Here is a 15,817-nt window from a genome sequence, read left to right on the forward strand (position 1 = left end):
GCCTTAGTGATACAGCAAAAAATTTAAAAAATGGACATGGCATGGTCTCTATCCTCACACAAATAAGGTTCTGGTAGGGAGGACAGTCATTAGTTAATTATAAGTAATTAAATACAATTTTGAGAAATACATGAAGAAGTACTCTACTGTATAGGGTACTATACTGAACATTTTAATTGTTTTATGTAAATAAAATTGTAAAACTCAAGTCATGTTTGACTTCTGCAATTACAAGAGGTGCTAAAAAGTGACTTATAGTCATCTTTTGTTATCGGTATATACTGAATATTACAATTTTAATATAATTTCTTTCTTCTCTTAAAATGTGTATACATTTTTTTTTGGCACCCCCTGAGTATGAAACATTTGTGAGAAAATTATTCTTTGGCTGAGCTTTAAAGAATGAATAAAATGGCAAAGCACCTTCGAGGTAAAGTAAATAGTACATATATTAGAGTCCTGAGAAGAAGAGTATGGTATGTTCTGAGAGAAAGCTATAGCAGGGAAGAATAGCTCAAAATAAGCTGAGAATAAGATGATAAATTGCACATGTTTGAAAGATCACTCTGGCTGTCTTGTGAATGATGGATTGGAAAGTAGCAAGACTAGATTCAGAGTCTAGTCTTTTCACAAGGTAATCCAAGTGGTTAGCTGTGGCTAGGGTGTGGATAATGGAGATGGAAAGAAGTAATAAGATTTCAGATAAAATTAAGAATCGCTTTTATTATGAAAACTTACTTTTAATACCTATTTTTCTTTGCAGAAAAGTATAAACAGCTTTGAAATCAAGCAGTCCTGGATTTGAAGGCTCATGCTAATACTCACCCTTTGGTTATTTAACTCCCAACATGTCAGACTTGGATATGGGATGATGTGTCAGAAAATATGAACAGTCAAATGCTAAACATAGTAATCTACTTACAGCCTCAGTTTTACTCAAATAACTGTTTGAGGGCAGTATTTTTTATATTAAATATGATAGTATGAAACGGACTGCAAACTGTGCATGAAGTTTTTGCATAAACCAGGAGACTTCAAAGAAAACTTGCAATTCTGATATGCTGTATTGGGTTAGACCCACATATACCAAGATTAACTCTCTGTACCTTAGGAGTATTTCAGCAGAAACTTTTTAAAACAATGACTTTACCTAAGACTGAATTTTCTATTTAAAAATCTTCATAGGTTTCTGTGAAGATTAAACGAAATAAATGAAAACTACAACACTGACCTTGCACTGGAACAGTTCTTAAAAGACTACTTGTACATTAGAAAGCATTCAGCATAGCTCTAACTTATTTTCTATTTTAACAACTGATGGGTCATAATATAAACATTATTACTTAGTACCTACTGCTGGCGATAATGGGCTACATTACATTATACTTGTTACTACAAGTTATAGCTTAACTTTTGCAACTAACAATAGTCATCTGAAAATATTCAGCATTCTGCCATGTTTAATACATTCCATTTTGTATTAACTTACTACATTAACAAATACTAAGTAAAAGTTAAACTACTCAATGTTTGAAACATTCTACCAGACACTAGGATGTGGCTAAGAAAACAAAAAGCTAGTTTCTAATGTTATGTCAAGTTTCTCCATTGAGCCAAAGACTCCATTACAGATTTTAACAGATACTATAGGTAAAAAGTTAACTATAAAAATGCCTAATTTAATAAATGTGAGGAGTGAAAAAAAGAGTTGAAAGCATTATAGAAATTTGAAGAAGGTACACACATCACTTAGCCAATTCCTAATTCTTTAGGGATTGTTCCCTTTGATAATTATGACACATAGTTGGATCATATAGTATATGCCATATAGCTAGTTTCTGATATTGATTCTACATTTTCACTTTATTTTTACTGATTAATTTTAAATTACTTTTCTAATTAGAAAAATTTCTCATTAGTAATTCTAAGTTATTTACAACTACTTTTGTTATTTTAACAAAATTATTATTCATCACAGAATAATTTTTCCTTTAAAGATGTAAGTTGTATACAATATAATTAAATATCAAATTTTCCCTAGACAAAAAACTTGAGATACATTAATTTGTGATAAAAAATATACATTTGACCAACTTTGCTAAAATAACTATTAAATGAAAAACGATTAAGAATCAAAGTTCTATAAAAGCCTAATATTTCAGAAAAGAATCATGTAAAAATCTTGAAAAATACATTAGTTCGCAATACATACGAGGGATCCCTACTTGTTGTTTTCTTATTGCTGGACCAATGTTCAGTTTCTTATCCTTATAATTAAGTTTCTCAGCCTAAAATAAAGAAAAATAATTTTATTATTTTGTTACTATTATTTGTAAAACCAATAAGAAAAAACTAGTGAGAAAGAATTAAAAAAATTCTGAGTCTAACATTCTTTGAAAAGCAGGGAAAGGGTGGTCTTTGGATTCAAATATTAACAGATATGAGTCTGGGGTGGCGCCTGTGGCTCAAGGGAGTAGGGCGCCAGCCCCATATGCTCGAGGTGGCAGTTCAAACCCAGCCCTGGCCAAAAACTGCAAGGAAAAAAAAATAGATCTGAGTCTGAATCTTGGTTCCAATGCTCTGACCCTAATTTCTCATTTGAAATACAGTTAACTCTCATTTTTATGGATTCTGCATTTGAGAGTTTTCCCATTTGCTAAAATTCATTTGTAACAACAAAATTAATACTCATGGCAATTTTGAGGTTATAAGCAGACATGCATAAAATCGTGAAAAATTTGAGTAGCCTGATGCACATGTTTCCAGCTGAGGGAGGTCAGTCAAAGCAATGTTTTGGTTCTCATATAAGAGAGAGCTTCCCCACTTTTGTTCTTTCTCCTGGTGATTTTGTTATTTAAAATGGCCCCCCAATGAAGTGCTAAAGTGTTGGCTAGTACTCCGAAGCACAAGAAGGCTGTCATATGCCTTATGGAGAAAATATATGTTAGATGTGCTTAATGGAGGCATGAATTACAGTGCTGTTAGCTGTGAGTTCAGAGTTAATGAATCACTAATCTATTATACATAGTGTCTTTAAGTAGAAACACACATAAAATAAAGTTACATATCAATTGGTTGATGGTAATACTGTGATAGAATTTCCTCACCCTGTATTTTCCCTAGGAACAGTAAGTAGTTTAGCATTCACTAAGTCGGTGTTGGTGGCAACTTTATAGAACATAACTCCCAGAAATAACAAGCACTGAGTGTATATGATTTTAATAATACAATTCAAAATCTACTTTTTTCTAATATAAAAATTAAATGTTACATTGCCATAGCAGAATATTATTACACCAAGATGCAGGCTATAGACTTTTTTAGTTTATATAAACTTTTTCATAAGAGAGAAATAACCTCAAATAACCACCCTCTTTAAGAATCCATGTTTGTAGCTGTATTTTAGACATTCAAAATGCTATTAACACTCGGCAAAACATACATACTCGTGTTCTTAGTTTAAGCAAATAAAATGAAATGTTATAATTTCACAACCATAATCATGTAATGATTATAGAATTTTTTTCTTCTTCAGATAAAGTTTTTTGGAGGCCATTGCCAATCTTAAGATATATTTTTAGTAATTGATCATTTGTACTTGAACCCTACTATTAAAATTAAGTACCTGAAAGGTAGTTTCTTTTTTTTAGAGACAGTCTTACTTTGTTGCTCTCAGAAGAGTGCTGTGGCATCACAGCTCATAGCAATCTCCAGTTCTTGGGCTTAGAAGATTCTCTTGCTTTAGACTCCTGAGTAGCTGGGACTACAGACGCTCACCATAATGCCTAGCTATTTTTTTGTTGCAGTTTGGCCGGGGCTGGGTTTGAACCTGCCACCCTCAGTATATGGGGCTGTCGCCCTACTCACTGAGCCATCGGTGCTGCCCCTGAAAGGTAGTTTCAAAGAAAAAAATTCTAAAAATGAAATTAAATACATAAAAAGGTCATACCTCTTGTAAAATTTTTTGTGCATCTTCTTGTGTTTCAAAAGTGACGAAACCATACCTAAATAAATGTATTCATTATTACTAATTATTTTCTTAGAACATATTAATTCTATTAACATTAAAAAAATTTATTCTTTAACAATGACCCACTGTAGGAGTAAGTATCATTCTATGCTGCACCAGCATGGGAATCTTAGAAGAATCTTTCACAGCTTAACACTGTCACCTTTCTTAAAATAGGGGAACTAAAAGAAAAAAAAAAGAAATGCCCTGGAATCTTGAAACAGTTTCAGTCCTTTGCTGTACATGAGGTAAAAGAACAGGAGAGATTAACATTCTGGCTTAAAAACTTGAATGCAATGAATTTCAGTATGGAACAATAATCTCCTTTTAAAATAAAAGGAGTTTGGCTTGTTTAGAGAAATCAAAGTAGAAAAAAATACTTTAAAAAATTGAAAAATTTCAACACAATAAAATTTCTTATATAGGAAATGACTATACAGATGTGTTAATTTTCATTAGCACATATAAACTGGTAAGGCAATTATCAGTATATTTAGGTATAGGTATAAACAGTTAAGACAATTATTAGTATATTTCCCAAACAATATTAGTTAAAAAATATATGCAACCCAGATTTTCATCTTATTTTCATATATGATTGCTTTCAAGCACAATTCATATAATGTCAATATATAATTACATGATGTGTATCATGTCCCCAGAGCCAAAACAGGTAGAGAAAAATGAAACAAATGAAATAAAAAGGATATCTTATAGAGCTTAATTTCTATTGAGATAATTTAAGGACACTCTCTCAGTTTAAAACTCTTGAATACTATTCAATTCACAATTCTTGTATATTACATAATTTTTTTTTAAACAAAGGAATTTCTCTTTATCTGTTTGCCCCAAAATTAAATGAGTTAAGAAATTAATTTTGCATTATTCTTTTTTTGTTGTTGTTAGAACACATACACCACCCAGTGGAAAAGGCATAAAATACAGTTTTAATTTCCATGTGTGTGCATGAATGATAGGAAATGATTCTTAACAAAATATTGCAGATTATGTTAGCCAAAAAGAAGGTACAATTTCACTACATGTTAATATTGTTTGGCAGTCTGAGGAAGCATTTCATCTGTTTAAAACTAACCTCTTTGTACAATCCCACCTCTTCCAGAGAATCTACCTGTCATACTTTAATATTGTTTCTTAGTAATACTGTTTTCTATCTAATTCATTGGTCCCTTTTCTTGTCCCTGTAAATATGTAGTTCTCCTCTCTCAAGAAAACACACACAGTCCTTATCTATTTTAACTTTGCAGTCAAACTTCTTAAATGAACATACTATATAAACTGCCTTTTACATAGTGCTAAAATTTGGCTTTTATACACATGGCAATCTACTCAAATAGCTGTACATGTTTCAAGTCACAGTTTACTACTTTCTTCTCAGATTTCATTCTTATTGACGTGGCAATAAGGAGTAATTCTCTGCAAGGTGTGTGGCATATGCCTATATCTTAGTGCTCTGGGAGGTTGAGGTGGAAGGATTATTTGATGTCAGGAGTATGAGACCAGTTTAAGCAAGAGTGAGATCTCAACTCTAATGCAAATAGAAAAAATTAGCCCGATGTGGTAACCCTTGTAGTCCCAGCAACTTGGGAGGCTGAGGCAGGAAGATCTGTTGAGCCTAGGAGTTTAAGGTTGCAGTGAGCTATGATGATGCCACTGTACTCTAGCTGGGGCAACAGAGTAGACTGTCTCAGAAAAAAAATCAGCCTCATTAGAGTTCTGTTTCTCATATTAGTTTCCTAATTAGGCCTCTAAGATATAACCTACAGACATTTCTTGGGGTCAGTTATTTGTAAATAAAGCTCTCTATAGTCTAAAGTAGGGATACTATTCCAAAAGCATCCAAATCCTTTAGCATTGGTTCCTCAGCTAATGTACACTTGCTACTAACATCTGCCTAACAGTGAACAGACCCTCAACCTATACAAGAATAATTTCACAACAAATTAAGGAATATTACAGTGTCCTCTCTCCAAATACACATGTATGCATATACAAAAGAAATAAGAACCTAAAAGATGGGGATGAAAGAAGATGGCATGATATTTTCTGTTGAAAAAAATGGAATCAAAGTAAATTAGCATATAAAATCCGGTAATCCAATAAAAATACAGTTGTTAATTCCATATATTACCTATATAATACTAACCCTTTAGACACTCCAGCTCTGTCATTTACGATCTTCACTTCTTTTACAGACCCATACTGGGAAAAGAATTTTCTTAAATCATTTTCATTTGTCTAATGGCATAAAAAGAAAACATTAAAAATATTTTTAATTGATAAAATATGAATAATTTTTATGCTTATTTTGGAGACAGGAAAAGGCAGATGTTAATATGGATGAAGAATACCTCTTGTCATAAAAAAAGTGAAACCACTAGGTTTTTCCTTTTTTTGTTGTTGTTGTTGTTGCAGTTTTTGGCTGGGGCTGGGTTTTGAACCCACCACCTTTGGCATATGGGGCTGGTGCCCTATTCCTTTGAGCCATAGGTGCAACCCCCAAACCACTCGGTTTTTAAAATCAATATAAATACCTTACTATGTACACAGTAGCTATGTTGTTAAACTATTATATACTAGTCAAACATTTTTAAGTGGAATTATTTTAAAACTACAAAGAAAGCTCAATATTTAAAGCAATCTTTAAATGATTCTTGTTTTCTAGTTTGCCAGTTTTAAAACACCAATTTGGATTAGACATGCTATCCCTATAGTAAAATCATATTACTATTGGTTCTTATAGCTCAGAGAAGCTGATAGTCCTGGCAGTAGCTCTATGTCATCTTGGCCTACACCAGTCACTATTTTAATCACCCTAGTTTCCAGGAAGAGTCAGGTCTTAGGAAAATGACATATTTCCAAAAGTGTTGAATTCAACTTTTGATAACAACAGAGTAATTGTAAGATTTTAAGTTATTAAATAAAATTCAAATATGTTTTATCTGGATTTAAAATACATTTCAGCTAAATTTGGACACTATGATGATATTCAAAATAAAGATTGGAATTATAATTAGACTGAAATGTACAATATGGCTACAAAGATGTTTTTGGCATATCTGGTTTTAAATGAAATAGTCTGATTAATAGGCTCATATCATCTTTTCCTGAAATACTGACACTAAATTCACTACAATTGCATTTTCTGGTTTAGCTATAACTATTTGCTTACATGAGTAACTTTAAATGTCCCTACGAAAAATTTTTTTTTGAGACAGAGTCTCACTTATTCTGTTGCCCTGGGTAAAGTGCTGTGGTGTCACAGCTCATGGCAATCTCAAATTCTTGGGCTCAAGTGATCCTCTTGCCTCAGCCTCCCAAGTAACTGGGACTATAGGTGCCTGCCACAACACATGCCTATTTTTAGAGATGGGGGTCTCACTCTTGCTCAGGCTGTTTTGGAACTCCTAAGCTCAAACAATCCACTTGTCTCCGCCTTCCAGAGTGCTATAATTATAGGTGTGAGCCTATAATGCCCGGCCCCCCAAAGTTTCTTTATATATGTGGGAAAAAGATATGCCTTTGCACAGGTAAGCTTTTTGAGTTCAACTGCTAATTACATATACTGTTGGCTTTTAGCTGGTAACATAAAGCCTATTAAACTGAATAATGGCAAATGCTGATTTAATCTAATAATAACTAAATGCCTTTTATTTCAGTTAATAGAAAATGGAAACAATGCAAGAATAAGGATGGCGATTGGAGATCTGTAAATAAATTAATTCAAACTATTCTCTAGTAGAAGAATCACTAGCTCAGTTTTGCAACTCCACTTCTTTGTTGAAAAGGAGAGAGTCAAGATATTAATAAATATTAAGAGGATAATTTATAGGTTTCTAAAAATAAGAGGTTAAAAAGCATGAGACTATTTGCTACTATAGTAAACTATTTCCTTGCTAGCATTTATCTATGGTTTTAAAAAGGTATAATAAAGGGAACCCCACCAGTTCCTTAAAGCTATGGCCATATTCCAAGGATGGCCTCTAAGAGTTCATACCGTAACCGATGGGCGTTAGTAACTTAGAATAATCTGGGCATACAAATATATTTACTAATGATTTATTTTTAAAAATACGCTAAGCTATTTTAATATAAATGAATTCTTAATAAGAATACCCAAATTGAATATTTCTGATCCACCATTACTGTTTTCCATAGATACAGAAAATTTTTTAAAAAATAAACATTTTATAAGAAATAATTTTTCTTACCTTACGTTTAGTGAAACAATCATATACTTGCTTAAGATTCATTATTTTTGCAAATATACTAAATGTAAAATTTCTCTTCCGCAGGAAAAAATTCCACCAAATTGTGATAGATTACTTATAGAAATACTGAGTTATAAATGTTAAATCACACACCACACACATACGAGGGCTTTTTTTGGTTAAAAAATAACTCTCCCTATAAGTTCTAATATGTAATACGGAAGCTTGGAAATCCTTCTATATATCCATTTGGAAATAAGAGTATTCCTCTTAAAATGTCTATGCATACCTTTCTTGTGTTTACTACTGCCTTCCACTTGGGGGTTACTGCAAATCATTTCACAAATCATGCTTCTTTGAGAGTGAAATGGTTGATTACATGACTTAAATATACATATATTACTGCTAAGATGCTTTTTTCTGATAGTCACACAGGCCTTTTGGGGGGATCAAATTCTAAATTCTATCATAGAAAGTAATTTGCAGAAGATAGAACTCTAGGAGGTTGTTCTAGGAAACTGAGCTAAAAGTTGGGATAATGAAATAGAACTTCATATATCTAAGGCTTTCTTAAAATTGAGTGTTTTTTTGAAAATTATAATCACTCATTATTTGGGCTTTTGAGTATTTGGCAAGGAAATATAATTAGTTTGGTATAGTGACATAAAGAATATGGAGCAATGAATCAGAAAACTAGGATTCTAGTCTCTTGCTGCCACAGAGTAGCTAGGAGCAAATCAATGAACCTCAATTTCCTTGCATTTGAAATTGGACAATTGCATATAGTCTATTTTGCTTATGTAATTGTTGAAAAGATTCTTTAGACAATTTGAAATCTATTAATCACTACGCAAATGTTATTACTTTATATTGCACATCTCAAGAAACAAATGTGGAGAAATAAAAACTTTTGCAAAAAATACACTATGTTGCACACATAAAAATAGATACCTTAAAGTCAATTCCTCCTACAAAGATGCGATTAGGGATCACTGTTCCATATCTTGGGGCACTTGTTGGGTTATTCAAAGGCACAGGTGACACAGGATTAGGGGATGGAGATAAGGAATCTGTTTGCGTCTGATTTGATGTTTGCTGTAAGATAAAATTCTTTTAAACTTTAATACTGAGTGTAAGTTTCAATGAAGGCTGAAAATATGTATCTTTCAAAAAGATGAGTCATTTACGCAAAGTATAATATTTTCAACTTTACTTTTACTCGAATTTTATAAAGATTATAATTAAAGCTAATGGCTTTGTTGGGCAACAAAATATATAGGAAACAATCTACTCCACTATAAAGAAGATCTTAAATATTAAATATATTATTTAAATACATTATTACTAAATGTATAACTTAATTATTAAGGAGGAATATTAAGCTCATAAAGATGTTTAAGAAAAGAAAAAAGTGGCCCCGGATAGCTGGGAGCTGGTCTGGCACAATCAACCAGGCCCTGGTGGTGTTAAGAGTTGGCCTGGAACTCACAGCTAGGCTGTGGTATTCTCTTGTTAACAGAACACCAACATCAAATAAGGTCACTTGATGACTGATGCATCAAGATAAAAACAAGGCCACTCCATAATCATGTCTGAGCACAGACAAAAGCAAAAGCATTGCCCAAACACAAGAATGACCAAACATCCCTTATCCCAGGTGATATGACTACTCCTCCTTTATTCATTACAACTTTAACCGTAATCCATTTTTCCTACCTTTTAGACAGAATTAACACATTCAATTATAGAATTACTACTAATTTCTGACAACATATTTTCCACAGTAAAACTCTTCTTTCCTTAAACCTCTCTAAAAATCACTTAACACAAGCCCAAATCTTGTAATAAGTTCTAACACCCTCTGACTGAGACATCCATGCTGTATGTTCTTCCTTGTTTCACTAAGACTACAGAACAAATTTTACTAAATAAGACATGTACATGATGGGTTTTGGCTAAAGAGCATTGACAAGTTAATAACTCTGACATTCATGTTCACCATTTTCAGCCTGAAAGTCAAATTTCAAGAGTACTTGTCAATTTGAAGATTAGTTTTGTTTTGTTTTCCCAGCTAGAGCACAGTGACATCATCATTGCTCACTACAACCTCAAACTCCTGGGCTCAAGTGATTCTTCTGCCTAAACCTTCTGAGTATCTGGAACTATGGGAGCACACACAACCATGCCTGGCTAGTCTTTCTATTTTTAGTAGATATGGGATCTCACTCTTGCTCAGGCTGATCTCAAACTCCTGTCTTCAACCAATCCTCCCACCTTGGCCTCCCAAATGCTAGTATTACAGGTGTGAGCCATCATGCTTGGCTAGATTGATTTTGTAAAAAAAAAAAAAAATCATATACCTATGAGTTTTTGAGACAGGGTTTCACTCTGTTACCTGGCTAGAATGCAGTGGCATCATCATATCTCACTGAAACATCAAATTCCTGGGCTCAAATGATCCTCCTGCTCCAACTTCCCAAGTAGCTGGAACTACAGGTATATGCCATCACTCCTGGCTATTTTTTTCTACTTTTAGTAGAGACAGGGTCTCACTCTTGCTCAGGCTGCTCTCACTCCTGGCCTCAAGGGAACCTCCTGCCTCAGCCTCCCAAAGTGCTAAGATTACAGGCATGAGCCACTGCACCCAACCTATAGGTATACATTTTTATACCAAAGAATTTAGCTCAGTACATACATACATGTTCACAATTCTAAGTCAGGGGACCTAAATTGAAATTTTAATAAATTTTAATAAACATACATTAATTTAATAAACGTGTATAATCCTTTATACAATGGCAAGATAAGTCTTGGACAAAAACAAGAATTGAGAATAGAGTTTTAAAGAGAAATCAATCTCAGAACTTATTACTTTCCTTTGTAAACACTAAATAGACTTCTGAGACAGTCTAACATACTAAATTAGTGCATCAAAAACCTTGCAGTTCATAATTCAAACTGAGAAAAAAACACATGAAAATGAATTTCCAACTTAGGTAAAAGAATTGTTCTTTTTCATATTGTTCTGCTATTTCACTTCATTGGCAAATAAAACCATGATCCCTAAATTAACCTCTGCATGATGTACAAAGAGATGATTAGGTCAGTAGCAACAAGTGAGCTATAAGCTAAGACTTGATGGGCTCTCTTCCCAATCTAAACTATAATGTGGGAAAAATATATTTCCTAATGAGGGAATTCGCAAATGCTTCTTTTTAAACCACAGAAAGATCATCACATTTAGTGATTACTATTTGGTACTTTCCAATTAAACAAACTGGGTGAGGTGGCTCATGCCTGTAATCCCAGTGACTGGGGAGGCTGAGGTGGATGGACTCCTTGAGTCCAGGAGTTACAGGATGAAGTAAGCTATAATGTATCACTTCTCTCCAGCCTGGGCAAGAAAGCTAGACTCTGTCTCTTAAAAAAAAAAAAACAAAACAGGAATCCAATCTTACAGCTTCCTCCCTGGGCACTTGGAGGTTATTTATAACTTTAGTCACTTTACTCATTAGGCGATAATGCTCAGAATGGATGATTCTGGGATGCTTAGCATTTTTCAACTGTGGATTTGTATTGCTACAGATAATGTATCAGCTCTAGTAGATATAATCTTGTCTCTCGCTCACTGGTTTATAGGGTAATACAAAATATCTATTTTCCAAATAAATAAAAAAGCAGTCTTTACGAGATTATCTTCTTAAAAACAAGAGTTCAATAGATGAATTCATCTGTTCTCAAGTTTAAGTAAAAGACAAACTCCATTTTTTTCGTTAAGATAGGCATGAAATGAACGAAAGTCAACAGTGCTTTACTTCTAATCTTTTTTTCCCTTTTTTGTCTTGAGAAACTTAAGAATATTCTCTGAGAAAAGAGAATTATCAACTTCTTATGCTCAATTCACTTCTTCCCCTTGTCTCTAAGGCTCCTATCCTGTGGGTTCAAACTGCTTTATTTTTCTCCTTACCACTTATTATTTTCTAACACATTATATAATTTACTTATTATATACCTGTCTCTTTCCACAAGGTAATGTATGAAGGCAGGAGTTTTGCCTTTTTTTCACACCAGCATCTAAAGGAGTGACAGTACATAGCAGGTGCTCAAGGAATGTTTGTTGAATGAATAAATATGGCATTTTTTCAGGATAGACCTGCTTACGATATACCAAACAGGCTGACAAGTGAAGAATACAGTATGAATAATGGCCTAGAAAATACTTTAATGTTAGCAATAACAAGGCTCTAGTAGAAGCAAAAATCTAAACTCCTTACAGATGGTTAACAATGCATTGAGTTAAACAACAAAGACTCAAATTCCGCTGGCAATAATTTTACAAGTGTATGGAAGCACCTAGATAGGGGCTGATAATGAGTTAGAAATAAGGGACCTCCGACTGATAAAACTTCCAGCACTAAAGAGTTTATTATCTCCATCGAAGTAATACGTCCTCACTGCCACCGCCCCTTGAGACCTAACCTTGAAATCTACCATCTACTTCGCAAACGGAGACAACAGCAAGAGGGCGAGCTAACCGTCGCAGTTACGGCCTCGGCGCTCCTTCCCCTCCGAGGCCAGCAAGTTGAGATGTCTGGGGAAATGGCTGCGGCGACAACTTCCTCGGGTTCTCTCTGGTCATCGTGAACTTGGGCACTGACACGGGGATCGACCCCCTCCCCACCAAAGTGCGGGAGGGAAAAGAAAGCTAGCCAGCGAGAAATTTTGCCCCGCAAACCCGCCAGCAGCTATGGCGGGAACCCTCAACGGCACCGACCGCGCCGTCGGCCTCATGCGCAGGCGGCCTCGCAGCCCTCGCGTGGCGCGTGCTGATTGGCTGATGGCGGGGTGAGGGGCGGGCGCGGCGGCACGTTGCCGCTGCCCCCGAGGCCTGTTCCTCTCCCCACCCCCCGCCCCGTCTTCTGCTTCGGCCCTGCCCTGATCAGCTCCCAGCGATGAGAGTATCCGGGTCTGACCCGGCCTCACTGGGCTCTCAGACCTTCTGGTCTCCCGTGACCGGTTGGGGGGCAAAGGCATTGCCCGCCTGGCAACGCTCGCCCTGGGTAGCTGGATTAAGTTTGGCAAGAGCGAGCGTCAAAGGCGCGGCTGAACCCAGTTTCGGCGGGAAAGCGGTTTATTTGCCGGGACCCCTCCAGGTGCACAGCCGCATCCACCCGCCGCTCACGAAACCTCCTGGCCCTTTCTGGGGTCCCCCTACCCCGTTTCCGCTCAGTACAGGCGGTGGCCGCACTTTCCCGACCCCACGACTCCCCCAGACGGATGTGCAGGCCGGCGGCCCTCTGCCACACTCGACGGAGTACCCTGGCCACGTTTCTTCCCGACAAAATAGCGGGCGTTTGGCCTCTACTCGCCACCCTTCTAGCCACCTCATCCACGTTGCTCTCCCCGTGACCCGGGGCCTCAGGTCCCTGGATCGCCATACTCACCGCCCCGCACTCGGTTTCCATCTTCTTCCCTGCTCTTCGAAAACGGGGGGAAAAGAACAGAAACCTAAAGTTTGAAAGCACCCTAACACCAAGGAAACAACACCACCTTTCCCGACTGGGATTCTCTCCCCCTGGTGGCGACGGCGGCTGCGGCAGCTGCAGAGGCGCAGGCCCGGACCCGGGGCCTGAACCTGCCACCCGCGGGGGATGGAGGCCGGGAGGGGCAGGCGGCGTCGCCTCGGGCGGCTGGTGGCGGTGCGGGCGGGCGCCGCAAGCCGCAGAGGGGCGCGGGCGGGAGGATTTCCCCGGTAGCCGGTGGTTTCCGAGCCCGGACGTCGCAGCGCGGAGCGCACAGCAAATAGGGGCAGGCGTGGGGTGTGCGGGCCGCGGGCTCGGTCAGGGGACCACTCCCGCCTGCTCTCTGACGGCTGGGGAGGAGAGAGCGAACCGTAATGCCAAGCTACATGCACAGCACGCCTTTCCCTCTCTTCGACTTTGAAGACGAAGAGTTGGCCTCTAGGCCTGGTGGGTTTCGAGATGTTGCGGTGACCTCAAAACTTTACTACCGTGCACGAAGCCGGTTGTGGGGCGACATCCGAAGGCTGGGGTGAGATGAAGAAGGCAGTTCCCAGAGTCAAACTCTGACCCCCGTGGCCTGACGCGCCAAACTCGCCGGCTCCAGAGAGGCCATGGACTTCACTCTGCACCTGTTGTCGCCGTCACTCAGCCCTCCAGGCGGGCGGGGCAGCGCGGGCGATTTGGTTAGGACCCGCCACGCAGCCCTGGCCCTTGTGTCCGCCTCAGGTTCGCTCAGCCTCGGAAGCTGGTCTGCTGCCAAGGGCACCGCGCGCTGGAGGGAGCAAGGATTGTGCGACTTGGGTGGAGCGGCCCTGGCCTCCGATAGCCCTGGAATCTCCTTTGAAAGACCGCTTTGTGAAGGATACGTGTTTCTAAAAAGGTAGCTGAAGTAGTTACAACTAGATAAACTTATGTAGTAATGATTATTGTTATTATAAATACTACTTATTAAGGACTCGCTTCGTTTCGCAGTCCTTTATGATCGGTATCATTTAATCATTTCATTCTTAATGTCACTCATCAGATTGCCATATTGCAGGTGATAAAGCAGAGGTTTGAAGGATAAGCAATCTGACCATGGTCTAAACCTACAGGATATTTAATCATTATGCCATAAACTTGTAAAGAATCAGCAACAACGGGTAAGAGTTACATCAATAATAACTTTTGTATACTCTACTGTAAAAGTTTGACTTTGGGTTGTTTTATTCTCAAGATAAAGTGTTAAAAAATAAGCAGAGGGACTACATTAATTTTTAATCTGTTCAAAAATTAGGTCTTCATATTATTTACCAAAAATAAAATGGGAAACAATTTTTGTTTACCTGGGTTGAAGCAACCTAAAAGTCATCACATATTTCTGCATGCAATTTAAGCTCATTTTCTCCTGTTTTAGTCTGTATGGAAATAGAGAATATAGACCTAATTAAATTAAAAGTCATATTCCAGAGCATAATTTCACTGTTCATTAGCATTAGGACTGACCTTCTTTGGGCATATTTTTTTCTAATAACGATGATGGATTTGAGTAGAGTCTCTCTTGCCCAAATCTTTTTCAACTAAAAACATCTTTTTTTAAAGACTGAATTTTCTAAAAAAAAAAAAAAATTATTCACTACAGTAGGTGTTTAATCTGACAGAAGTGAACAACATTTAAGGAACATTGATTCTTATAATTTTTACACCAAAGGGAATTTTCTATTTCAAAATAGCATAAACCGTGTAAAATTATACAATTTGCTCAAATTTAATAGTTATTTATAGAGTTCCTAATATGAAAAGTATATAATAGAGTATGATATGAGAGATACAAAGATGAAGATCAAACTTCTGTCCTCAAGGCATTTTAAATCTAGAAAGGTAGAAAAAACTACTCAAAAATAGTAATTATATTTAAATATGCTTATAATAAAGCAAATACAAACAGAATAGGATAAGCAATAAATAAACTATGTTTAAAGGTCTGTGGGAGCACAGTGTTGAGGGCTGTGTAAGGGCACCATCAAGGCCAGTATGCTGGTCTGGGTGGAAAAATGGGAGGAAAGATATTGAGCTTG

The 15,817-nt window shown here is 36.9% G+C and overlaps 1 protein-coding gene across 3 annotated transcripts in view; it reads right to left on the reverse strand.

Moving 5' to 3' along the window:
- BOLL (boule homolog, RNA binding protein) overlaps nt 1-14,291 on the reverse strand; it is a 69,722-nt gene extending 55,431 nt beyond the window's left edge. The window contains exons 1-5 of one of the 3 annotated variants that reach the window (XM_023508741.1): nt 13,683-13,703; nt 9,190-9,333; nt 6,174-6,265; nt 3,950-4,004; nt 2,213-2,288 (exon numbers count right to left, since the gene is read on the reverse strand). In XM_023508741.1, coding sequence (XP_023364509.1) covers nt 2,213-2,288; nt 3,950-4,004; nt 6,174-6,265; nt 9,190-9,333; nt 13,683-13,703 — 388 coding nt within the window. Of the gene's footprint in view, nt 1-2,212; nt 2,289-3,949; nt 4,005-6,173; nt 6,266-9,189; nt 9,334-13,682 lie in introns of all 3 variants that reach the window. The other 2 variants (XM_003802984.1, XM_012813507.1) reach the window with 2 other exon arrangements.
- Nucleotides 14,292-15,817: the final 1,526 nt, after the last annotated feature.

Source organism: Otolemur garnettii, unplaced genomic scaffold, assembly GCF_000181295.1.
Source record: "Otolemur garnettii isolate 467f Iridium unplaced genomic scaffold, OtoGar3 scaffold00270, whole genome shotgun sequence".
Taxonomy (NCBI): domain Eukaryota; kingdom Metazoa; phylum Chordata; class Mammalia; order Primates; family Galagidae; genus Otolemur; species Otolemur garnettii.